Source organism: Podarcis gaigeae, assembly GCF_964106915.1.
Source record: "Podarcis gaigeae genome assembly, chromosome: 17".
Lineage (NCBI taxonomy): Eukaryota > Metazoa > Chordata > Lepidosauria > Squamata > Lacertidae > Podarcis > Podarcis gaigeae.
This window is the reverse complement of record NC_139694.1, coordinates 38,973,912-38,995,117: the sequence shown is the minus strand read 5'-3', so window position 1 is coordinate 38,995,117 and position 21,206 is coordinate 38,973,912. Positions and strand designations below refer to the sequence as shown.

The window sequence follows — 21,206 nt, the reverse complement described above, 5'->3', positions numbered from 1 at the left end:
ACAGCACAGCACCCCCAGCTCAACGACTGGCCGGAGCCCCGCTGAACTACTAATGGGTCGGCGCCTTGCAATCAGATTGGACCGCCTTCACCCCGATAGAGCTCAGGATGAGGTAGTGGTGGGGGAAGGCGGGAACCCCCGGACCTTCGAGGCCCAGGACCCAGTGTACGCAAAGAATTTTGGGGCAGGCCCTGCATGGGTACCTGCCACAGTCACCAGGGTCACTGGCCCCGTGTCGTACGAGGTACTAACGGATGGGGGGCAATGCTGGCGCCGCCACTGTGACCAGATACGGCGACGATTCCCGGGAGAAAACCAGGAGGAGGAGGACAGGTCAGAGGAGTCCCAGGGGAACAGTGGGGCAGTGAGGCCCATAGAGCAGCAGGGGCCAGCAGGAGAGGCAGAACCAGTAAATACAGAGAGGTCCCGGGACGCTGAAAGGACACCGGAACCAGAACCACGACTGAGCGAGCCGGTGGCGCCAGACCAAACAGCCCCATCACAGCCAGCATCCTTGGAACACGAGCCAGAACCTGAACCCCGGACCAGGGAACACCCCAGGCCGCAACGCACACGTAGGCCACCAGCGTACCTTGAGGACTATGAATGCGACCTCCCGGGCAGGACTGGAACTTAGAGGGGAGGGGTGTTATGTACTGAGTCGAATAGGATCCAAACTGCAGCAGTCTGATTGGTCCTAGAACAATAGGATTCAGAATGCAGCAGTCTGATTGGTCCTAGAACAATGCAGCAGTATGATTGGTTGGCAGGAACCACCCAATCATGCTCCAGATTGAAGTGAATCCACAACCTGATTGGTTTACAGTACAATTCCGGAATTAGCCAATCATGTGCAGCCCATTGTGTAAATAATGTATATAAGGCAGATACTTTGAGGGGACTTTCATTCATTCCTCCTCACCACTATGAGCTGAATAAAGAGCATGAAATCACTTTGCGACTCTGAGTATATTTCAGCCTGCAAATCCCTTTTTGGCTGAGCCAAGGCTTTTGCCCCACATCTGATGACATGGGCGTAGCCTGGGGGGAGGAGATGCCCACCCTAAATCAATGAAAATCAATAAAAATCAATACAAAAGTGAGGTTCTGCTCCCCCTAACAAAAGCCTGCCCCTCCCCTAACAAAAATCCTGACTATGCCCATGTCTGATGACATTTATAATTGTTGATGATGATTTAATTTATACCCCACCTTTCCTCCCAAAGAGCCCAGAGTGACAAACACATCCATAACAAAACTTTTTTATTATTATTTAAACGCTCTAAAAACAGTTAAAATAGTCTAAAACAGGTTACAGTTCAAACATTCAAACTTTCCCTCATCCAGGGTTGCCAGGAACCAGCCATCAAATGTCTGGGTACACAGGAATGTTTTCAAATTCTTCCTGAAAGTCAATAGGCAGGGACACCAGGCGTAGGCCTTAGTCAAAATGGACTTGTAGGGCAAAATGGCGACTAATTTTGCTGTAAACAGAAGTTCACAGGACTGTCATTCAACTTCTGCACTAGCAAAGGGGCAGTGTCTTCCACCACAACTGGTGGCCACAGGCTCACTAATGAGGCACATCACAGCCTGATTTCTGCCCACTAAGGTAGACTGCTGCCACACAGCCCTGTCTTCTAACACCTTGGCACTGTTCTCCACCTTCCCCCTGAGGTAGCTCCCTCACCCTGCCTTCTGGTAGGGCTGGCTTCACATGCTCAACAAGATGGATATGTTCCAGCAAGGCTCTTCTTACATGCCCACCTCTTCTCTAGATATGATCCTACTAATGCCTGCACTGTTTACCTGCAATTCACAACTTATTTCCTGGTCTATTTCCTGGCCCTGATTCTGTGAGCCCCCCGCTTCCTGGTCCTTTTCTTAAGGCTGTCCTCTGAGCACGTATGATGGCAGAGACTCCAGATCCCACCCCTGATTACAGCAGCCACTTTTCAAATGCTGCCCCTGTGCCTTCCATGCAGGTGTTTAGCAAGTGAAGCCTTTGTCACATTTTGCCTCCTTGTCTGGGAAAGCTGCACTGGCTAAATGCCTGTGGGCTAGCAAAATGCCTCCCCTTTGGGCTGCCATTGGGCACAGGCACAAGGGCAGAGGGCAGAAAGTGGGCAAATGTGCCTCTGTGCAGTTGGCCAAAGTGAAGCCACTGACCTGCTGAGAACGGAAGTCCCCCGTCCCAGCACCCCTCCCTCATCCCCAGAGCTATCAAGCTGGCCAAACAGATTGTGAGTGCATTAGCCTGCGGCTGGCTGGCTAAGTGGCTCTGAGCAGTGGGCTTGCCATTGCTTAGACACACTTTGCCAGGCAGTGCCTGGGGAGGATGGATGAATTATTCAGACTGCATCCTTCCCGCTCTCCCCCCCCAGCACCACTTCTGCTCTGGGTCTGAGATACTCCCCATATTTTGAGATCCTCTAACCTCCCTCTGGGCATCCCTGGGCACATGTCCAGCCTCTTAGGGAAGGAGAAGTGGTTGGGGGTGTCGGAGTGTGCGTATGGGTGGGGTGAACGGGGGGGGGAGCGTTGGGGTGGGCAGAGGGAGGTGAGGTGGCTCCTTCTCTGTCCCCTTGCCTTTCACAAGCCAGTGACTCTAGAGCGGTGAAATCAGTCGTGAATGTGCAAAATCACACCCACTCTCAGCGTGTGGTGGGGACAGAAGAGAATTAATGCCTGTAGCTGTCAAGGATGCGGGGCCAGGAAGGTGGTGGGTGGTGAAGACAAGGCTGTGTGGTCTGGAGGAAAAGATGGCAACAGATGGCAAAAGAGAAAAGGCCACCAGAAGAGGTAGGCAAAGGGGTCTCCGAAGAAGGGCGCGCCTTTTTATACAGCTCCTATTTCTATGGCTGCTTCTCACAGGGAAATGTATCATACTCTGCAACATTTCTTCAATGAAAATAGGGACATTCTATTCCATAATAGGGACGCGGTGGCACTGTGGGTTAAACCACAGAGCCTAGGACTTGCCGATCAGAAGGTTGTGGTTCAAATCCCCGCGACGGGGTGAGCGCCCATTGCTCGGTCCCTGTTCCTGCTAACCTAGCAGTTTGAAAGCTCATCAAGTGCAAGTAGATAAATAGGTACCACTCCGGCAGGAAGGTAAACGGCGTTTCCATGCGCTGCTCTGGTTTGCCAGAAGCGGCTTAGTCATGCTGGCCACATGACCTGGAAGCTGTACGCCGGCTCCCTCAGCCATTAAAGCGAGATGAGCACCGCAACCACAGAGTTGGCCACGACTGGACCTAATGGTCAGGGGTCCCTTTACCTTTATTCCACAACAACAACAACAACAACAACAACAACAACAATACCCCACCCTTCTGTCTGGGTGGCCCCAGCTACTCTGGGTGGCTTCCAACATATATGAAAACAGAATGAAACATTAAACGTTTAAAAACTTCCCTAAACAGGACCGCCATGTAGCAGGTGGAGAGTTTTGCCCAAATCTGCATCATGTCGGGGGGGGGGCAACCTTCCCCTGCATGACTGGCTTGAAGCTAGAGGCACAGGAGCAAGCGCTGTATGAAAACAAGGGAACCCTAGGATGGTAGACAAAACCTAAAAGAGAGTTGGGTGGAATGGTCTTATGTCTCCCCCTTTACCCAAAAGAAATAGATTCCACTGATTCTCAAGGAGATCTTCGTTCATGTAGTCACACTCTCAGCATATTCTTTCTCCATATTTCCTCAAACTCTTCCCATCTCCCTGCTCTTCTGCTGGGCCCTACCCAGGACAGGCAACAAAGTACAACAAATGGGGAGCTGTAGCAGATGGTAGGTGGGGGTGGGGGTGGGTGGCTGTGCCTCTGTGGAACTTCCTTCCCCACTCAATGCAAGTGTTAAGGACATCCTGTGTGTGTCCTCCTTCGCCATTTGGTCAGTCGTTCCAGGTAAGGTGGAGAAGTTCTAATGGAGGGGGAGAGGCTGGCGGAGAGGCTCTGGGGATGGAATGATTCTTCACATGCATGGGAGCAGCCAAGGGAAGTGGCAGACTCTCTCTACCTTGGAGGTGACTTGGAACAACTCCCAGACCCATGCTTATAAAGGTACAGGCAACAGCAGGTCTCTAGAGAAATCCTTGGATTGGAGGCAACATCTCATGGAGGACACTTTTCCTGGAGGGTGTGTGGGTGTTATCATTGGTGTTGGCCCAGAGCTTCACACCTTCCCAGTCCCTTATTTGTACTTGTTGTCTGGGGTCGGCAAACATGAAGGTTGCGCAAGACCAGGAGCCTTGGTTGGAGAAAATAATTGTTGTTCTCAAAGGAGACAGTCCTCCCATCATGGAATATTGTGATATGTGGGGACAAGGAACAGGTGAGATGCCACAGATTCTGTCCTGGGCCCGTTGTTGTTCATCATCTTTATAAATGACTTGGATGAAGAATCTATTGAGGGGGTGCTCATCTAATTTGCAGATGACACCAAACTGGGAGGGGTAGCTAAGGCTGCAGAAGACAGAATCAGGTTTCAAGAGGACCTTAACAGATTGGAGAAATAGGCCCAAACTAACAAAATGCATCTCAGCAGAGTCAACTGTAAAGTTCTACACATAGGTGGCAAGAACCAGCTGCACAAATATAAGATAGGAATCAAAGGCTGTCACAATGCAAATATTTGAAAAGCACACCAGCCTTTTAAAAACACACCAGTCATGCAGGCAGTTTTATTTTCAGTTCCTTTCCTAATTATCCCTAGCATGGAATTCGCCTCTTTCAAAGCTAGTTCACTTTGGGTTAATTATCTTGGTCAAGCGATCTACTATGATTCCAAGGTATCTTTCCTGGTCAGTCACTGCTCTATGAGCATATATGTAAATTAAGTTTTTTTGCCCCATCATGCATCACTTTACAGTGGCAAGTAATTTCTGGAGTGTCTCACCTTCAGCACAGGTGTGACTGAGGATATTCAATGTCTGAGCATCTTCACCAGATGTTGCTCATAAATTCTGGCAGAAAAACTTCTGGTCACAGTTGCAACTCTTTCATCACACTCAAGGCACACTGCATTATCTTATAGTGAACACACAAACAAGAATGACAAGACAGACAGGTAGCACATAGCTAAATATAGTTCTGAATGGGACAGATTCAGCCCATTATGGACTCTGACTTGTTATTGTCCTATTTCTTTCAACCAAAGACAGAAGACAACGTCAGCCTGTTTCAGAGATTTATGCTGAGTGGGATATTTTTACAAAAATATTTTGGAATTCTGGACATTTTCCATTTAAGGTTCAATGCCAAGTTTCTTTAAATTCCAATTATTTGCTATTAAAATGCCTGTTTCATGATTTTTCTTCTTTAGAAATAAATGTGTCCTAAAATGAAGATTAAAAAAACCCCTTTCTCGTTATTTTTAAGTGCTCTTTTGCGTTTCTTCTCCATCAGTGAAAATCCCCCCTTTTATATAAAAAAGTTCTGCTTCTAGCCTCAGGGATCTGGGATCAGCACAGGGCTGGGAGTGAAGGAGGAAGGAGGTTGGGTCTCTCTGTCTTTCATTTTCTACCTACAGCTGAGATCTGTTCTTCACCTGCCCTTCACCACGCAGGCAGCCAAAGGGGGGCGGGGAGCACTGTGCAGGCTGCTCATGGAGCTGTCAGCTGCTCCCATTCACTGATGAAGATGCTCAGAGACGAGCAAGTGGCACCAGCTGCATCATGTGTCCTCGTCTCCCAGTGTGAAGCACCCCCTCTTCCCCTCCAGCTACTCCCAGCCATCTCTCTCCTGGCACATGCTATCACTTCAGTGCCTCATCCTTGTGCCACTACAACTGGGCGGCTATGATTGCCCCCTACTGAGTACCCAGGACCAGGGGCAGACTTTGGTGATATGGTTCCCAGAGCGGGGACAAAATTTAGTACATGCCTATATACATGGGAGTAGCCAAGGTGGGGCAGGGGGTTCTGGCCCCCTAACAAAGCCTCCCCCCCTAACAAAAATCCTGGCTATGCCCATGCCTAAATATTTCTTATTTCCACAATAATTCTTTTTGGCACAAGTGTTTTTCTTAGGGATCTTCTCAATATGATGATGATTATTTTTTATACTGCCTTCCTTGCCTGTTTTGGCACTAAGGGATACAGGCAGCCGCTGCTTTGTGTTCCGGGTCATCGTGTGTGATGGCGGAGCACGCCTAAGTCTGTTTGACCCTGTTCTGCCCCCCCCCATTCTGCCCCCTTTTCCAGCCACTTTGCTGCGATCCACATGATCGCATGTCAATTGGATGCATGTAAATCGGTTGTTGCCTGTATTTCTGTTCATAAATAACAATGACAACATGATGAGGGAAGGGCCAGAGCTCACTGGGAACACCATCGGCCTTGCATGCCAAAAGCCACAGTTTCAGTCTCTGCGGGGTGGTGAATGCTTCCCACAATCTGTTAGCCACCATCCATCCTCCAACTGCCTCCAGGCACTCACACAGGACCTTCACTGCCTTCACTGGTTCTGATTTGAAAGAGGTAGAGCTGGGTATCATCCAGATATTGATGGACACCCAGCCCAAACCCCCTGATTATCTCTCCCAGCAGCTTCATGTAGATGTTAAAAAGCATGGAGGGGAGGACGGAACCCCGAGGTACCCCACAAGTAAGGGCCCAGGGGTCTGAACACTCATCCCCCCACCACTTTCTGGACACAGCCCAGGAGGAAGGAGCGGAACCACTGTATAACAGTGCCCCCAGCCCCTCTAGACGTTCCAGAAGGATGTTATGATCGATTGTATCAAAAGCCGCTGAGAGATCCAGCAGAACTAGGAGACAGCTCTCACCTTTGTCCCTAGCCCACTGGAGATCATCACCCAGCACGACCAAGGCAGTTTCAGTCCCATGATGAGGCCTGAATCCTGATTGGAAGGGATCCAAATGGTCCACATCCTCCAGGTGTGCCTGGAATTGTTCAGCAACCACTCGCTCAATCACCTTGCCCAAGAATGGAAAATTTGAGACTGGGTGATAGTTGGCCGTACTTTAGTTGGTCTAAAGATTTTTTTAAAGAAGCGGTTTAATGACCGCCTCCTTCAGCGGTTCTGGGAATGCTCCCTCACAGAGGGAAGCATTCAGCACCCTGCAGAGCCCATCGCCCAGCCCTTCCCGGCTAGTTTTTATTAGCCAGGATGGGCAAGGATCAAGGAGACAGGTGGTTGGTTTCACATGTCCAAGCAGCCTGTCCACATCCACTTCAGCAGGCCCTTCACACATAGCCAAATACAACATCAATCTGTCAAAAGAGTTTGTTGGCAAGTCGGTAAGTAGAGTGGAAATATAACGATGGAATTTTGCAACAAATCAACAAATAAGTTCAAAGTATTAAACAACATTTCAATAACAGTAACAACATGTCACAGTAACACGGAGCTTTCCAAACTCTGTGTTGCGACGTGTTAGTGTGTCAGCTGCAGTGTGTAGATGTGTCGCACAAATGCTCCCTGTGCTCCTCCCAGGGCTACAAAGGGGTTAGTTTAACTTCTGGTTTGCTAGTAAAACTGAATTACTATGTTGCGAAATGATGCATGTCCAAAATGTGTGTCATCAACATGAAAAGTTTGGAAAGCTCTGCAATAACATCTCATAAAAGACAAGAAGGTTGTTTTTAAAGTGAGTTGCGCTTCTGGGGGAGGCAGGGGACATAGATCTGCACTCACTCTGGACAACTGAAGCCATACCTTTGGTGGCAGATGTGGGTTGGGGAACCTAGATCATTGCGGTGTGGCAGCGGAGAAGCAACAGGGTCCAGAGCAGTACTTAACCCGCTCCCCTCCCTCTCTTTCTCCCTGAAGCTCCCTCTCAGCTGCTTTTACCCAGACAGGGTTTCAAACACATGCTAGCCTCAGAAACATAGGCCTGGAACCCTATCATCATCACCACCACCACCATCATCATCTTATAAAGTGACTAAGTTCAGCTTTTTCTTGTATCAGAAACCAGGTTTTTAGTAGAAGGAATATTTTACAGGACTGAACGGGATGGGGAGTTTCTAGCTTTTAGGACATTCTAGGAATCAGAAGGAGCTGGTTAAAAAACACATGTCCAGGAGAACAAGAAGATATAGAAAATGGATTGTCTCATGTTGCTCCACACTAGGTGCCTTTAGTGCTATTATTGCTTTACCAAAACTGGCTGCAATGCTGGCTCCCCATAAAATCCAGCAACGTGGGCAATTTTTTTCCTATACTTTATAAGAATAAATATTGTTTGGTTTCCTCCTGCACCTGGCCCTTTTCACAGTGGCTGCATATCTGCCTCTTCCTCTAAAAGCAACCTTACACCTTTAATCAAGTGTTTCCTGTTCACATACAGAATTTCTGAATTGTCCCTTAAGCTGTAGTGCTGTACACACTTACCTGGGAGTGCTATTTTTCTAAAAAAAAAAAGAGGTGCCAGAACTCACCATGAGTGCCTCCCTTGTTCTCTTACAATGGCCATGGCACCCACCTGAGAGGTGCCGGAGCTGAGTTCCTGTGAGTTCCCCCTCAAAAAAAGCCCTGCCTGGGAGTAAGACCCATGGAAGTCAGGGGAGGATAGTTCTAGGTGGAAATGCATGGCGGGGGTGTGTCAGTTTTCATTTCTTGCCTTTTCCATAGAATAAATGAAGTTATACATTAGAGAGCCAATTCAGAGGCAACCTTCTTGGGCTGAAATGATAAGTCATGGTTTGCTGGTCTGGGAGTACTCTGAGTGTGTTTGCACACCCCCTTCCCAAACCTCCCCTCACATGATTAGTTTCAGTACCAATATTGTGACTTTAAATCTTCTTCTTCTTCTTCTTCTTCTTCTTCTTCTTCTTCTTCTTCTTCTTCTTCTTCTTCTTCTTCTTCTTCCTCCTCCTCCTCCTCCTCCTCCTCCTCCTCCTCTCTTGGTTCTTGTTCTTGGTTCTTTTTCTTGGTTCCAGTAAGTTAAAATTAAACACAAGTTCCCTTTTCCGGATGCAAAAGGAAGCTTTGGTTTAAAGGAGCCTTGAAATCAGCACAGAAGCTGGGCATGCAATGGAACAAGGGGGGAAATATGTAAAAAAAATATTGATAATTCTCGATTGGCTATTACATCAATGACTCACATTGAATGTACTGACATGTAGAAAGGACTCTATGACCTGAAAACCCCATCCATTTTAGAATTCCTGTGGAGAAATTGTACAGTAGTTTATATGAGCCTTCTTTTCTTTAGTTTCAGTAAAGGAAGGTTTCCTGTTCAAATCCTGATTTGCATGTGTTTCACTGACTGCACCCACACACAGGCACACCTAGACAACTGGCTGCTGTTTTTCAGCAAAATATTTTACTCCTCTCTGTCAGAAGGGTAAAGGTGTCACTTCCAGTGCAGAGGCTATGCCTGCTTTTAGACCCAGGCAAGGACTTTCAGTTGCAACCCAGAGATTCAGACTGCTTTCTTTAAAACTACTAATTAAGAGGCTGTTACAAGGTCCTCATCAACATGGCTTGCTTCTCCCATTCATTTCTTCCTTGAGCCTCTTTTCTGTCCCCTTCCCACATTTGCTGGCTGGCAACTACAGGTCTGTTTACTACAGAAGATCATAGAATCTTAGAATTATAGAGTTGGAAGGGATCCCAAGAGACATCTTCCAACCCCCTGCAATGCAGGAATCTCAACTGAAGCATCCATGAGAGGTGGTACAAGTATGGGAGGGGTTGGTTTCCCCCTCACAGAGACACAGTTCCCGGCACACTCCACAAACTTCAGGATTCTTTGGAAGACAACCATATATGTTGACTGTGCTTAAATGTATAGTCTATGTGGATCTGCCTCCAAAGGACCAGGGAGGGGAGGAAACTGTGGCAGAGGCCCAGATCCCACTTAATGGTTTGTTTCAGGGGGGGGGCACTCCATTTGAGTCAGAAAACCAAAATTGCATTTCCAATTCCCCTAGTCAGTATGTCTCAGTCCACTAGCAAGTGCTTGTTAGTTTCAATGGGACTCAGGCAAGAAAAACTGCCCTGGGGATTGTGCCCCTTGGATCTCTGCCTTCCACCCCTCTGCCACACTTAATAGCACCCAATAACCGAAAGCTGTCTCTGCCTGCTTCTTTGAGCATTCTGACTCACTGGGAACTTTCTTACGATGTTAAAGCTGAGGAAGTGACAAACCAAGACCAGCCAGTTTCTGGAGAGAAAGTCAGTGGTCTATCAGGGCCTCTTCCTTTTCTTTTACTTGGTAATTTTGATTTCTTTATTGATTAGGCACTATGAAAGACAGTTTAAGTAAAGATTAGAGTGGAATGGAAATCTTACTATATGAAGATGTATGTTTTGCCTTTTAGGGTTGTCAAACTGGCCTCACTCTGATGCCTTTAATGATATGTTCTGATATGCAGGGAAAGTTTCTTCCATCACTTTAGCTTCATAATTCCACCCCAAAAAGCTTAACCAGCTGTATTTTTGTGTGCCTGGCAGCTGCTGTTAAAAACAAAGGAGCAGGAACAGAGGGAGGGAAGAGAAAGCAGTGGTCATGCTGTTCAACGGGGCTGGTGCAGGAAGGTGCCCCAGTGAATTTCTGCCCCTTAGCCCTGTAGATCACATCCACACCATACATTTAAAGCACATTTATATCACTTCAACCGTCAGGGCTTCCTGCAAAAGGCTCCTGGGAACTGTAGTTTACCCTCACAGAGCTACAGTTCCCAGCACCCTTAACAAAGTTCAGTTCCCGGGATTCTTGTGGTGAAGCTATGTGATCTAAATGGGCATTCAATGTATGGTGCGGATGTCTGTGCCTCTTGTGAAATCGCAGCATTGCAAACTGCTCCCATGCAAATGGTTGCTGATCTGAGTTGTTTCCAAAACTTCTTTATTACAATAAGCTCTTTGAAACTGAGTGGTGAACCGAAGCCATGTGACCATCTCTTTCGTGTCAGCTATAGAGACGCCTTGGAGAAAACAGGCAGATTCCCAGGGCATTAGGAAACCAAGAAGTCTGTCAAAGGAGTCCCAGTCCAGAATCTCCAATGGTCCTGCAGAGTACGCAAATTACATGCTGGGATTTTTTAAAATATGAACCAGCAGCACCCCAGATTTTGCCTCTATTTTAGTTTCTACCATTTATGGGGATGAAGCCAGGTCCCGTACTATTTTGCAAGATTTTTTAAAAAAAATTAGTTGCAGATTTAACAAAGAAAAAAGAGGGAGGAAAGTAAAGAAATTTTTTAATTTAAAAAATAGTATATAAATAATACTAAAGAGTAACAAAAAAAGCTGACAGGTCACAATCTGAATACAATAACCACACAGTACATGCATCTTAAGATAAATATATATGTAAAGGTGAAAGGTACCCCTGCCTGTACGGGCCAGTCGTGTCGGACTCTAGGGTTGTGCGATCATCTCACTTAAGAGGCTGGTGGCCAGCGCTGTCCGGAGACACTTCCGGGTCACGTGGCCAGCGTGACAAAGCTGCTCTGGCGAGCCAGCACCAGCGCAGCACACGGAAACACCGTTTACCTTCCCGCTATAAAGCGGTACCTATTTATCTACTTGCACTTAGGGGTGCTTTCGAACTGCTAGGTGGGCAGGAGCTGGGACCGAAAGACGGGAGCTCACCCCGCCACGGGGATTCGAACTGCCGACCATACGATCGGCAAGTCCTAGGCACTGAGGTTTTACCCACAGCGCCACCCGCGCTTATATATGTAAGCCCCCACAAATGTCCAGATAGGTATCCACACAAAACTAACCTGAAATATGTTCATGAGGTCCTCAGACCATTGTGTAATAGACTGTGGGTATTTTTGCGAAATTATATGATAGTAACATCAAAGTGTTCATGCTGCATCATGCAACAAAACACTAAAATTCTGTCCACTTTTGAATATAATATACCATTTACATGTCAGCTGTCGAATATGGAAATCCAATACAATTAGATGTCAAAATGTGAAGTCAAATAAACAAAGACTTTAGCATATATCAGCTGGTTACTCAACAACATTCACAGAGGAGAAATCTTAGGATATATTTTTTTTAGCAAATTAAATTTCAGTTCTATTTTCAGGGATGAGACTTAGGACGTGTGTGTTTCTTTAAAGCCAGCTTTGATGGATTTAGGAGGAATACAGAAAAACAGTTTATACATGGTGTAGGACTAGAATTAGATTAAAGAATACGGTTACAGTCTTGTCCACATTTAGGGCACCTAACCTAAACCAGATGGTCTGGTTTATCTGCAAAATGTCTGGACTTTTTTGAACATCCATTCTGATTTGTTTGTGGGGAGGCTACATGAGAAGCATTCATCCTGGTTTCCTTCTGGGATGTTTATACATCTTTCCCATTCGCCATTTGTTCATCCCACACTTTTCAGTGCATTTCCCAGCTGCTTTCCTCACCACAAAAAGTACACTTATTTATTTTTTTTAAGTGGATTTGTTATATTAATAGAACTTTAAAGGTAAAGGGACCCCTGACCGTTAGGTCCAGTCGCGGCCAACTCTGGGGTTGCGGTGCTCATCTCGCTTTATTGGCCGAGGGAGCAGGTGTACAGCTTCCGGGTCATGTGGCCAGCACGACTAAGCCGCTTCTGGCAAACCAGAGCAGCGCACGGAAACTCTGTTTACCTTCCCACCGGAGCAGTACCTATTTATCTACTTGCACTTTTTGTGCTTTCAAACTGCTAGGTGGGCAGGAGCAGGGACTGAGCAACCGGAGCTCACCCCATCGTGGGGATTCAAACCACCGACCTTCTCATCCTAGGCTCTGTGGTTTAACCCACAGCACCCCCATGTCCCTTTAGAACTTTAATCCACATTAATTGCACAAACCTAAATTTTTAATATGTGTTTGAATCCCTCCCACAAAATAATGATGGTCAGCAGGTACTCTTACTTGAGGGTAAGCCACACTGAGAACTTATTTTTGAATAACCACCAATGGGATTGGGCTGTATAATGCCAAGCGGCTTGTGCACTTTCCACTATGGTATTTTATTATCATAAATCGCTTTGGGACTTATTGTTGTGGGGAGCGGGACATACATCTGATCTGATTAACTACCTGCCCTCCTGGTGGCATATGAAGCTGGGGGGTTGGGGAATGGGGGGGGGGGGTCCCAGGTTTGGCAAAGCCAGTCTGACTTTGCAAGCAGGGGAGAAGTATGTTTGGGGAGGAGGTTGTGAAACATCCCCGTGTTTCCCCACGAAGCCTTGTGAGCTTCAAGAGGACGCTGGCTGCGGGGCGGCATGTCTGTGTCTGTGGAGAACCTTTGGCTCAGCTTGGCACTTCCTGTCAAAAGGATCTCAGAGAGAAGGGCTGAGAAAGTGAGTGTTGCTACAGAAGGTCCCAGAGAGCTTCTGCCAGTTATGGAAAGCCCTTTTGGCCTAGATCTGAGCCTTGGCTGTGAGTCCCAGAAGACCTGCTCTCTGCCCTGCAGGCCTTTCTCCACCTGGCCTGGGAGGGCGGGGCCTGGACTGACTCCTGCTACAAAAGCAGAGGCCAGAGACCATCTTGGCTGCCTCTCAGGTCATCAAGCCTGAGCTTCCACTTAAACATTTAAGATAATTTGTTTTGTTAACTTGGCTGCCTTAAATGTGGATTCTGCAGTTGACATCCTCTGCAAAGTTTTATTTTGAAATATTTAAGATAATATTTAGTTTCCTGTTATTTTTGTTGCTTTGAATGTATACTTTATATTCAACTTTCTTCTGTAATTTATTCTTCTGAACTGCTTTGAGATTCTCTCCCCCCCTCTAAAAATACAAATCAGTATAGAAATGAAATGAATAAAAACAAATAAAAGTGAATAAATTCCCTTCTGAGGAAACTCCCAAGGGTCCCTTTCCGTGGGCGTGGCCAGAACAAAAAAGGGTGGAGCAACACATGCAAATGTTCCCTTTGTACAATGTGCTGGAACACGTTCCTCACCCCTGCTTTAGCTGTGGACCAATTGTCTGTAAAAGGAAGCCCTAAGAAAAGGGGTTGGACTAGATGGCTTCTAAGGCTCCTTTGAACTCTGAAATGCTCTGATTCTATATTTGCCCAGGGTTTTGGCTCCTGCTGTGCATGTAGCCACGTGGGGGGAAAAGGGTCTTGAGCCACTCCTAGATCTGAAACAACTGCCTGGAATTTGATTTAAGAACCAACCAACCAACCAGCGGGGATGTGTGTGTGCTGAGGAGCCGGCGCCCTTCCAGATGTTGCCAGGCTGCCACTCCCATCCCTCGCTGACTATTGGCCATGCTGGCTGCGTGCTGTAGCCCAACCACTCCTGGAGGGCCAGAGCTTTCCCCACCCCTGTTTTGGTCTATGATTCCTCAGGTGTGGACAGAACAAAGATACCACCACATTCCTCTGGGATGAGCCGTCCTGCGCCCACCTGCCCTGCAAGCCTCCTGCGGTGCTGTGGATCTTCACAGTTCATTTGCTTGCCCTGCGAAAGCTCCTGCCCTGGGGAGAAGCCCTTCGGCCCCGCTGCTCAGGTCGCCTCACCTAAAGCCTGTGTCCAGCCCCGGAGTCTCCTGCGTCTCCTGTTCATCTCTCTTCGTTTCCGATCCCCTGTGCGGCAGGTGCTGGAGTGGCCTGGCGCCACCTGTAGCTGCTCCTCCTCATCCTATGCTTTCCTCATCTCTGTTGCTGGCGAGCTCCAGGCGCTTGCTTTTTCTGCTTCGTCTTCCTCCTCCTCTCATGCCTCCTCCCTCCTTCACCACGCTGCTTTGCACATCGAAAGCCTACAGGCGCCAGGATCCATTTCTCTGCCTGCTCCCTGGCCTATCAGATACAGAGGAGCCAAGCTGGCATGAGAAAGGGCAGGAAGGTGGCGCGGCTCCGTCCTTTGGCTGCGTTCCGCCACAGCCATTCGGCCCGCCGGCCACTTTGGCAGCCAGAGAAAGGCCAGACCCTTTTTGGCACTGAAATCGCAGCACCCGGCACCCCTCGAATCTGGGTTGGTTGTGGTCCCTCCAGGGAAGCCAGGGATCCTTTATGCCAACTTGTACCCCCTTAACTATATCTCCCTTGGCACCTTCTTAATCAAGACACCCCGCTCTTAAGATTTGCCGAAAGCTCTCCCTTCGAAACTCCTCATTTCAGAGTCTTTTGGACGTTTATTAAGAAACGTTTTGCTTTTGTCAACTCTCACACGTACACAAAGGTGGCACCAAAAGGGCACCCTCTAAAAGTGTGTGTATGAGGGCGGAGGACGGGGGGGGGGGAGAGAGACTGGAAGATGTGGGGCTTGCGACCTTCAAATAGCTCTTCCAAATCCCGTTTTGAGGCTCCTAAATTCCTTCCCTCTCCCACGAGCCCAGCTCAGGAGAAGGTCTTGGCTACATTTATCTATATATCAATTAAAAACATGTCTTTCTGTGCGTATCCCACCCTACTACTTCGTTGCTGCACCGTCTCCTCCTCCAAGATGCGAGCAGAAAGCCAAAGATTTTTGGATGCCGTTGCTGGCATCCCTGCTGCGGCCCGTTTTCCTTCCCCCCAGGCTCGGGGGCGGGGGAGGGACCCAGGCGTCCGGCGTCAGACCCTTGAGGTGCAACCCACCCGCTAGGGCACCCCCTCCTCCCGTCCAAGCGGAGGAAGAAAAGTGGAGAAGGAGAGGCTGCGCTCATTCTCCCCCCACCAGTCCGCCCCACCCCAACTCTCCTTAGCGCAGGGCCGGGAGTGGAGGGGGGCACTCCCTTCTCCCCCCCCCGCCCCAGCCGATGCCTACCTTATCCCCCCCTCCCCGTCCAGCTTTGGGGCCCAACCAGAGCCCGGGAAGGAGGGGAGGAGGGCGGAGGGAGGGGGCAGGGCGGGGCGGGGAGGGAGGGGACTCTCGCCGCCGCCGCCGCCGCCGATTATGTCACATCGATCGGGCTCTGCAGCAGGAGCAGCAGGAGTCGGCGAGGCGGCGGCTGCGGGGCGAGCGGAGGGACGGGCGCGGCTCAGGTAGGAGGCCGGAGGGGCTGCCGCGGGGACCCCCTCCCCGGCCTCGGCAGGAGCCTCGGTGTTGGGGGAGAGAATGGGTCCCCTCGCTGGGAGGGCTGTCCCTCCTCCCGCCTTTGTCAGGATCTGGAGGTGGGGGGGCTCTTCTAAATTTGGGGTATAAAGGAGACCTGAGGGGTTCCTCAGTGGAACACGCACAGTCCGGTTAGAAGAAATAGGTTGGTGCAGCCCGCCCGCCCCCTCCCCGCCCTCGATGCGCATCTGTCTCTAGGAGAAGTTGCGGGGCGTGTGGTGGTGGCTGTGGGTCAGGAGGACTGAATGTGTGTCCGTGGGGCTAGGCTCCAGGGGAGGGAATCGGGGAAGAAGGGGCCGAGAAGGGGAGACCCTCCGGGTGCAGGGAAAGGGACCCCTCTTGCGGGAAGGGTGCATGGGAATGTAAGGGCCAAGAGATGTGCTGGAGAAGATGGCGGGGGCCGGGGGGGCCAAAATCTCTAGGTGCAAGCCATCTTTAGCTCTTTCCTCTCAGAGGAAGATGTATGGGGGTCTTTTGGGGGGCAGTAATAAGGGGTGTGTGAGAGAGAAGAGGCGGGAGGGAGGGAGGCAGCAGGGCCCCTTGAGTGTGAGAATATGTGCCAGGGATGGGGATGTGTCAGGGAAACAGATGTGTGCACCATTGTATGCCAGGATGAGGGCTTGCATGAGGAAGGGGAGTATTCCAGGAGTGGAAGCCGAATGAGTTGTGTGCGCTAGAAGGGTTGTGACAAGACTGTGTGTGTGTGTGAGAGAGAGGGAGGGAGCTGGGTGTGTGGGTAGGGAGGAAGGATAGCCGAATGGTGTCTGATGATGAGTCTCTCCTGTGTACATCTGCGCTAAGGAGGCTGGAGCATGTGCCTGTATGTGGGGGAAAGGGCACGCTGTGGACCTGGTGTGTGAGAAGGGGAAGCATTGTGTGCTGGCAAGGATGCTGTGGGAATCGCGGGCAGCTTGTGGGCGAAGATGTTGAATTATGGTTGGAGGGGGAGAGGGAGGGAGAGTAGCGAAAGGGTGTGGCAGCTGGATCTGGGCCTAAATCAGAAGGCTCTACCATTCCTGTCCTCGGTGGAGGACCAGCATGACCATTACGCAGTGTGAGATGGTCTGCCTCAGGCGGCAGGTTTTGGGCAGCGGCCATTAAAGAGCAGCAAGTAGTTAATTATTTAATGTATCATATATATATTTAAATTGTTGGTGGGAGGCAGGGTACCATTTGGACTGCTGCTTCAGGCAGCACATCTTTTTCAATTATTTCTGCATGCATGGAAGGCAAGATGGGAGCTCTTTAAAACTACACTTTGCATGTGTCTGAGAGGAGGTATCAGACTGTTGTGTGTGGGAAGTAGTTACTCGGAGCATCGCTCTGTTTTGGAGGCGTTGTGCAAGGTTGTGCTATTCTGGAAGAATTTGTAAATAGCACTGGGAGGCAGGAATGAAATCATTGTGAGTAAGGACTGGAAGATGGCACTGGAAGATGGGTACTGGTTGTGCATGTGTGTACAGGTTGTGGGTTGCACACGCAGAGCTTGAAATGTGCGTGTGAGTTGGCTATATGTGAATAACAGAATTTTGCAGGTGAGAAGGAATGTTGATCGCATGGGGTATGTGTGTGAGAGAGGGGGGCTGTGTTGTGTTGTGCAGAATAGGGAGGGGCAGTGGGGAGGGCTTGGGGTTTTGTGCATATGGTGTTGCTGCTGTGTCTCTCTCGGGGGGGGGGGCAGTGCTGGCGATGGACATGAGCCAGAGGTCCACAATCTTTTGACAGTTTATATGTCTATGAAAATCTGCTTTGCAGGCATGTGCAACAGGGTAATGTAACAACGTGTGTGTGTGTGTGTGTGTGTGTGTGTGAATGTGAATGATTGGTGGGTTTCTAGGTCTTCTCAAAGGGTTTGGTGTAAGTCTGTTGATGGATTCATGGCTATTGAAACATAATACTGGTGTGCGTGTGATGAGTGCATTATGCAGACCTACGTGTGCAGTCAGTTGTGTGTGGAGGAGAGACAGGTTGTGTGTAAAGGCGAAAAGGGTTGTATGCGCCTCTCTTATTGTGCTGTGCAGATATGGTGTGTGGTGGCATGTGCACAGCCCAGGCCTGCAGTGCTTGCATGGTGCCTTTGTGGAGGTGTTTCCTAGAAGTAAAGAATTTCCAGGATGTGTTCTTGTGCCAACCTGGCACCTACTAGATGTTTTGAACTGCAACTCCCATCAGCCCCAAAACATCGGTGTGTGTGTGTGAAAATCTGCTGTGCTTTGCATGCATGGAGTGTTTGAGTGGGATCAACCGCTCTCCCAGGCTCAGCCCTAAAAGCTGAAGGGTGAGGCTGGCATCCTTCAGATGTGAGGACACCTGGAGCAATATCAAATGAAGAGAACACCTAACTGCCTACATCTGCTCCCCCCCCCGCTGCCAGGTCAGAGGCTTCAAATGAGCCCAGACCCCTCTCTGTTTAAAAGTGAACTGCTGCACACAAGAGAGAGTCGGATGCTGGTGGTTTGCACAGGTCTGTGCCTGTGTGTGATGATTTGCTGCTAACTTCAGGCCGTATTTCACACACACACACACACACACACACACGTCACAGGCTTGCTGAGATTGATGAAGTGTCTGTGGACTTGATGGCAGGTTGTGTGTGCATGGGTAAAAGCAAAGGCTCAGCTTGTATCTGGCTCCTTCTTCTGCCCCCCAACCATACGAGCCAACTCCTAGGGGCCAAGGTCCTTTCCCCTCCCCAATAAAATATTTGAGGGGGCCAGCCTCCCCCCAAGTTGATGGGCATTGCCATTCAAATGGTGTGATCATGCCTTGTCTTGTGGTCTGTTATGTGAGGCGGGGCTTACCCCCCCAATACTTTATTCAAGGAGGCACCCCTGCCCCCAGTGTGGTACTGGAATCAGAGCAGAGCTCTGCCCCAGAATCTGTTTTCAGAACCCATTAATTTGATGACAAACCAACAATTTAAAAACTGAGTGTTTTGAACATGTGCACCGAATCATTTACATTTATTTACAGAGGTAAATTAAAAAATTGCATTTAGGAGGTGCAACTGACTAAGCAGTCTGTTGTTTAGGAAAGCAAGCACTGCTCACTCTTTCAGAGAACAGGGTATTGCCAGTTCACTATCACCATCATCTTGGGGGGCAAAACTACACTGACCAATCCAAGCACACATCCTCTTCCTCTTGCCCCATCTAGGGGAGCAAAATCCCAGGAAGCCTTCACCAAGCTGAAGTCTTCCAGTTGCTTTGGACTACAGGTCCCATCCACCTGGGGCCACCAGGTTGGCAAAGGCTGCTTCTGAGAGAGGAAGGCATGAAAGTTTCTCCCCTCTCAAGTCAATCCACTTTTATATATAGCAAAAAAGCAGAGATCAGGAAGACAACTCCCCTCTCCCTCTTAATCACCTTGAATTCCCCTTCGATTCCAATAAGGGGAAAATAATTTCTGAGCTTAAATGGGAATATGCCCTTGCCAGGGAGAAATCTCTTACTGGGAAATGCAACCCAGAATATTCACAGCAGAAGTCTAATATCTTGGGCTGAACACCTGCTGACCAAGAAATCCTCTGAGCTGGAAAACAGCATTTGTGAACACTCCAATCCTTGGATTTCTACCAGACACAGCACAACCACAGCCAATTAAACACACACACACCAGACATAAATCCTCTTGCAATCAAGTGAGTAGTTAGGAAAATGAATGAAAATCAATGGCATTTTCTGCCCTGAAAGATGAGGGTCCTGAGATCCCCCAAATGTTGGGCAGATCAGCATGAATAGGCATCGTATCCTGGGAAGTTAAATAACCCCAAATCTCAGCTGGAACAAATCTGATTTTGATTTTATGGCAGTCAGAAGATGGGGAGGGAAAACATTTTGCCATCCAATTCCCCCCCCGCCCCTTTTTTGGCAGATTGCAATATTGTTTTGCTGTCTGGCTGGCTCCTTATTAGGGAGAGATGCTATTTAATTATCACTTTCACCAGCCTAATAACAAGAGGGAGTATTAACATTGAAGCACATAATTCCAGTATCTGGGTAATTGCTCTTGAATTTCTGTTAAGGAAAAAACACCCTTATTTACGATATCCTGGGCATCTATGTAGGTTAAGGCCCCAAACGTCATCTATTTCCCCAGTTTCCTTTCCTTTTCCTGGCTCCAAAGCCTGATGCTAAAGCAGCCCACCCAGGAAAGCCCAGGAGTTCCTCACATCAAGGATATATGTACAGATCAACCCCCCCTCCTGTGAACAAAGTCCAGTTTAATAAATAGCGCTGTCCTCCTCACAGCATGGCTATGGTTTTCTGCAGCGCTTTCCATTCACTTCCATGGGACCTCTGCAGGAGAATATCCCCTGGGGGTGTGCGCCCTACCTAGGTCAGGAGCTGGATTCCCAACCTTTCCTTAATGATTAAAAAATCCCCCTTCCCGGAGCTGTGGAAGATAACCCTGGATGCCCCCAGCCTGCCTCTCCCCCCCCCCCCCGCCCTGACAAGGAGGTGATGGGTGGGGGGAGGGGGGAGAGGGGCAGCAGGTGGCAATTGATTTACGGGAGGAATCTGTCTGAGGCAGGAGCTGCGTGGTGGGGAGAGGGACGGATAGCGGCATGTTGCCCAGGCAACGAGGAATTATGGTCTGGCATGTTCCTCATCAATCCACCTTGTCAATAGAGCTGGTGGCAGGATAGAGAGGAATACCAAGGCCGGTTCTGCCCAGCTGCACGGATGCCCTCGGATCTGACCCAAAACCCTCCCTGCTGTCTGATCTGCCCCCTCCTCCGCACAGGTTTGACAAATGCCCCACACTCTTCTCCTTCTTGCCACCCAGCTCTCTCACCTCTTCCATCCACATTAGACCCAACAATCTCTCTTTCCTGCCTTTTTCATGAAAAGCTCTTTGTTCCTGGGATTCTCTCTCTGTCTCTCTCCTGCTTTGTCCCCAGCCTTCTGCTTCTCAGTGCAGCAGGAGTGGAGACTGAGAGTGGAGACTTTAGGGCTTTGTTTGGGGGCAGGGAGAGGGAAGGAGGAGGCTGGGGTTCTTAGCACCTGCAGCTACCTCAGGGCCTGGAGGTTTCATCCAGAACTGCTGCTGCTGCCTAGCGCAGCAACTGTACCCCCAGTTCCCTTGCCCCACCCAGGGCTGCACCTGCACGTCCATCTCTGTAACCAGACCCATAGTGACTCATCTCCCTGCATCTCTTTTTCATCTTGCTGTATTTGCCTGCCTAGAGTCTCTCTGTGTGTGTCCCGCTGCCCCCACTCAGCACCTGCAGGAATAAACTC

The 21,206-nt window shown here is 49.2% G+C and overlaps 1 protein-coding gene across 17 annotated transcripts in view; it reads left to right on the top strand.

Moving 5' to 3' along the window:
• The first annotated feature begins 15,794 nt into the window (after positions 1-15,794).
• Positions 15,795-21,206, top strand: part of L1CAM (L1 cell adhesion molecule) — a 107,457-nt gene continuing 102,045 nt past the window's right edge. For all 17 annotated transcript variants that reach the window (XM_083718404.1, XM_083718399.1, XM_083718398.1 and 14 more), the window contains exon 1: positions 15,795-15,893. In XM_083718404.1, the coding sequence (XP_083574530.1) occupies positions 15,805-15,893 (89 nt within the window). In that variant the 5' untranslated portion in view covers positions 15,795-15,804. The remainder of the gene's footprint in view (positions 15,894-21,206) is intronic.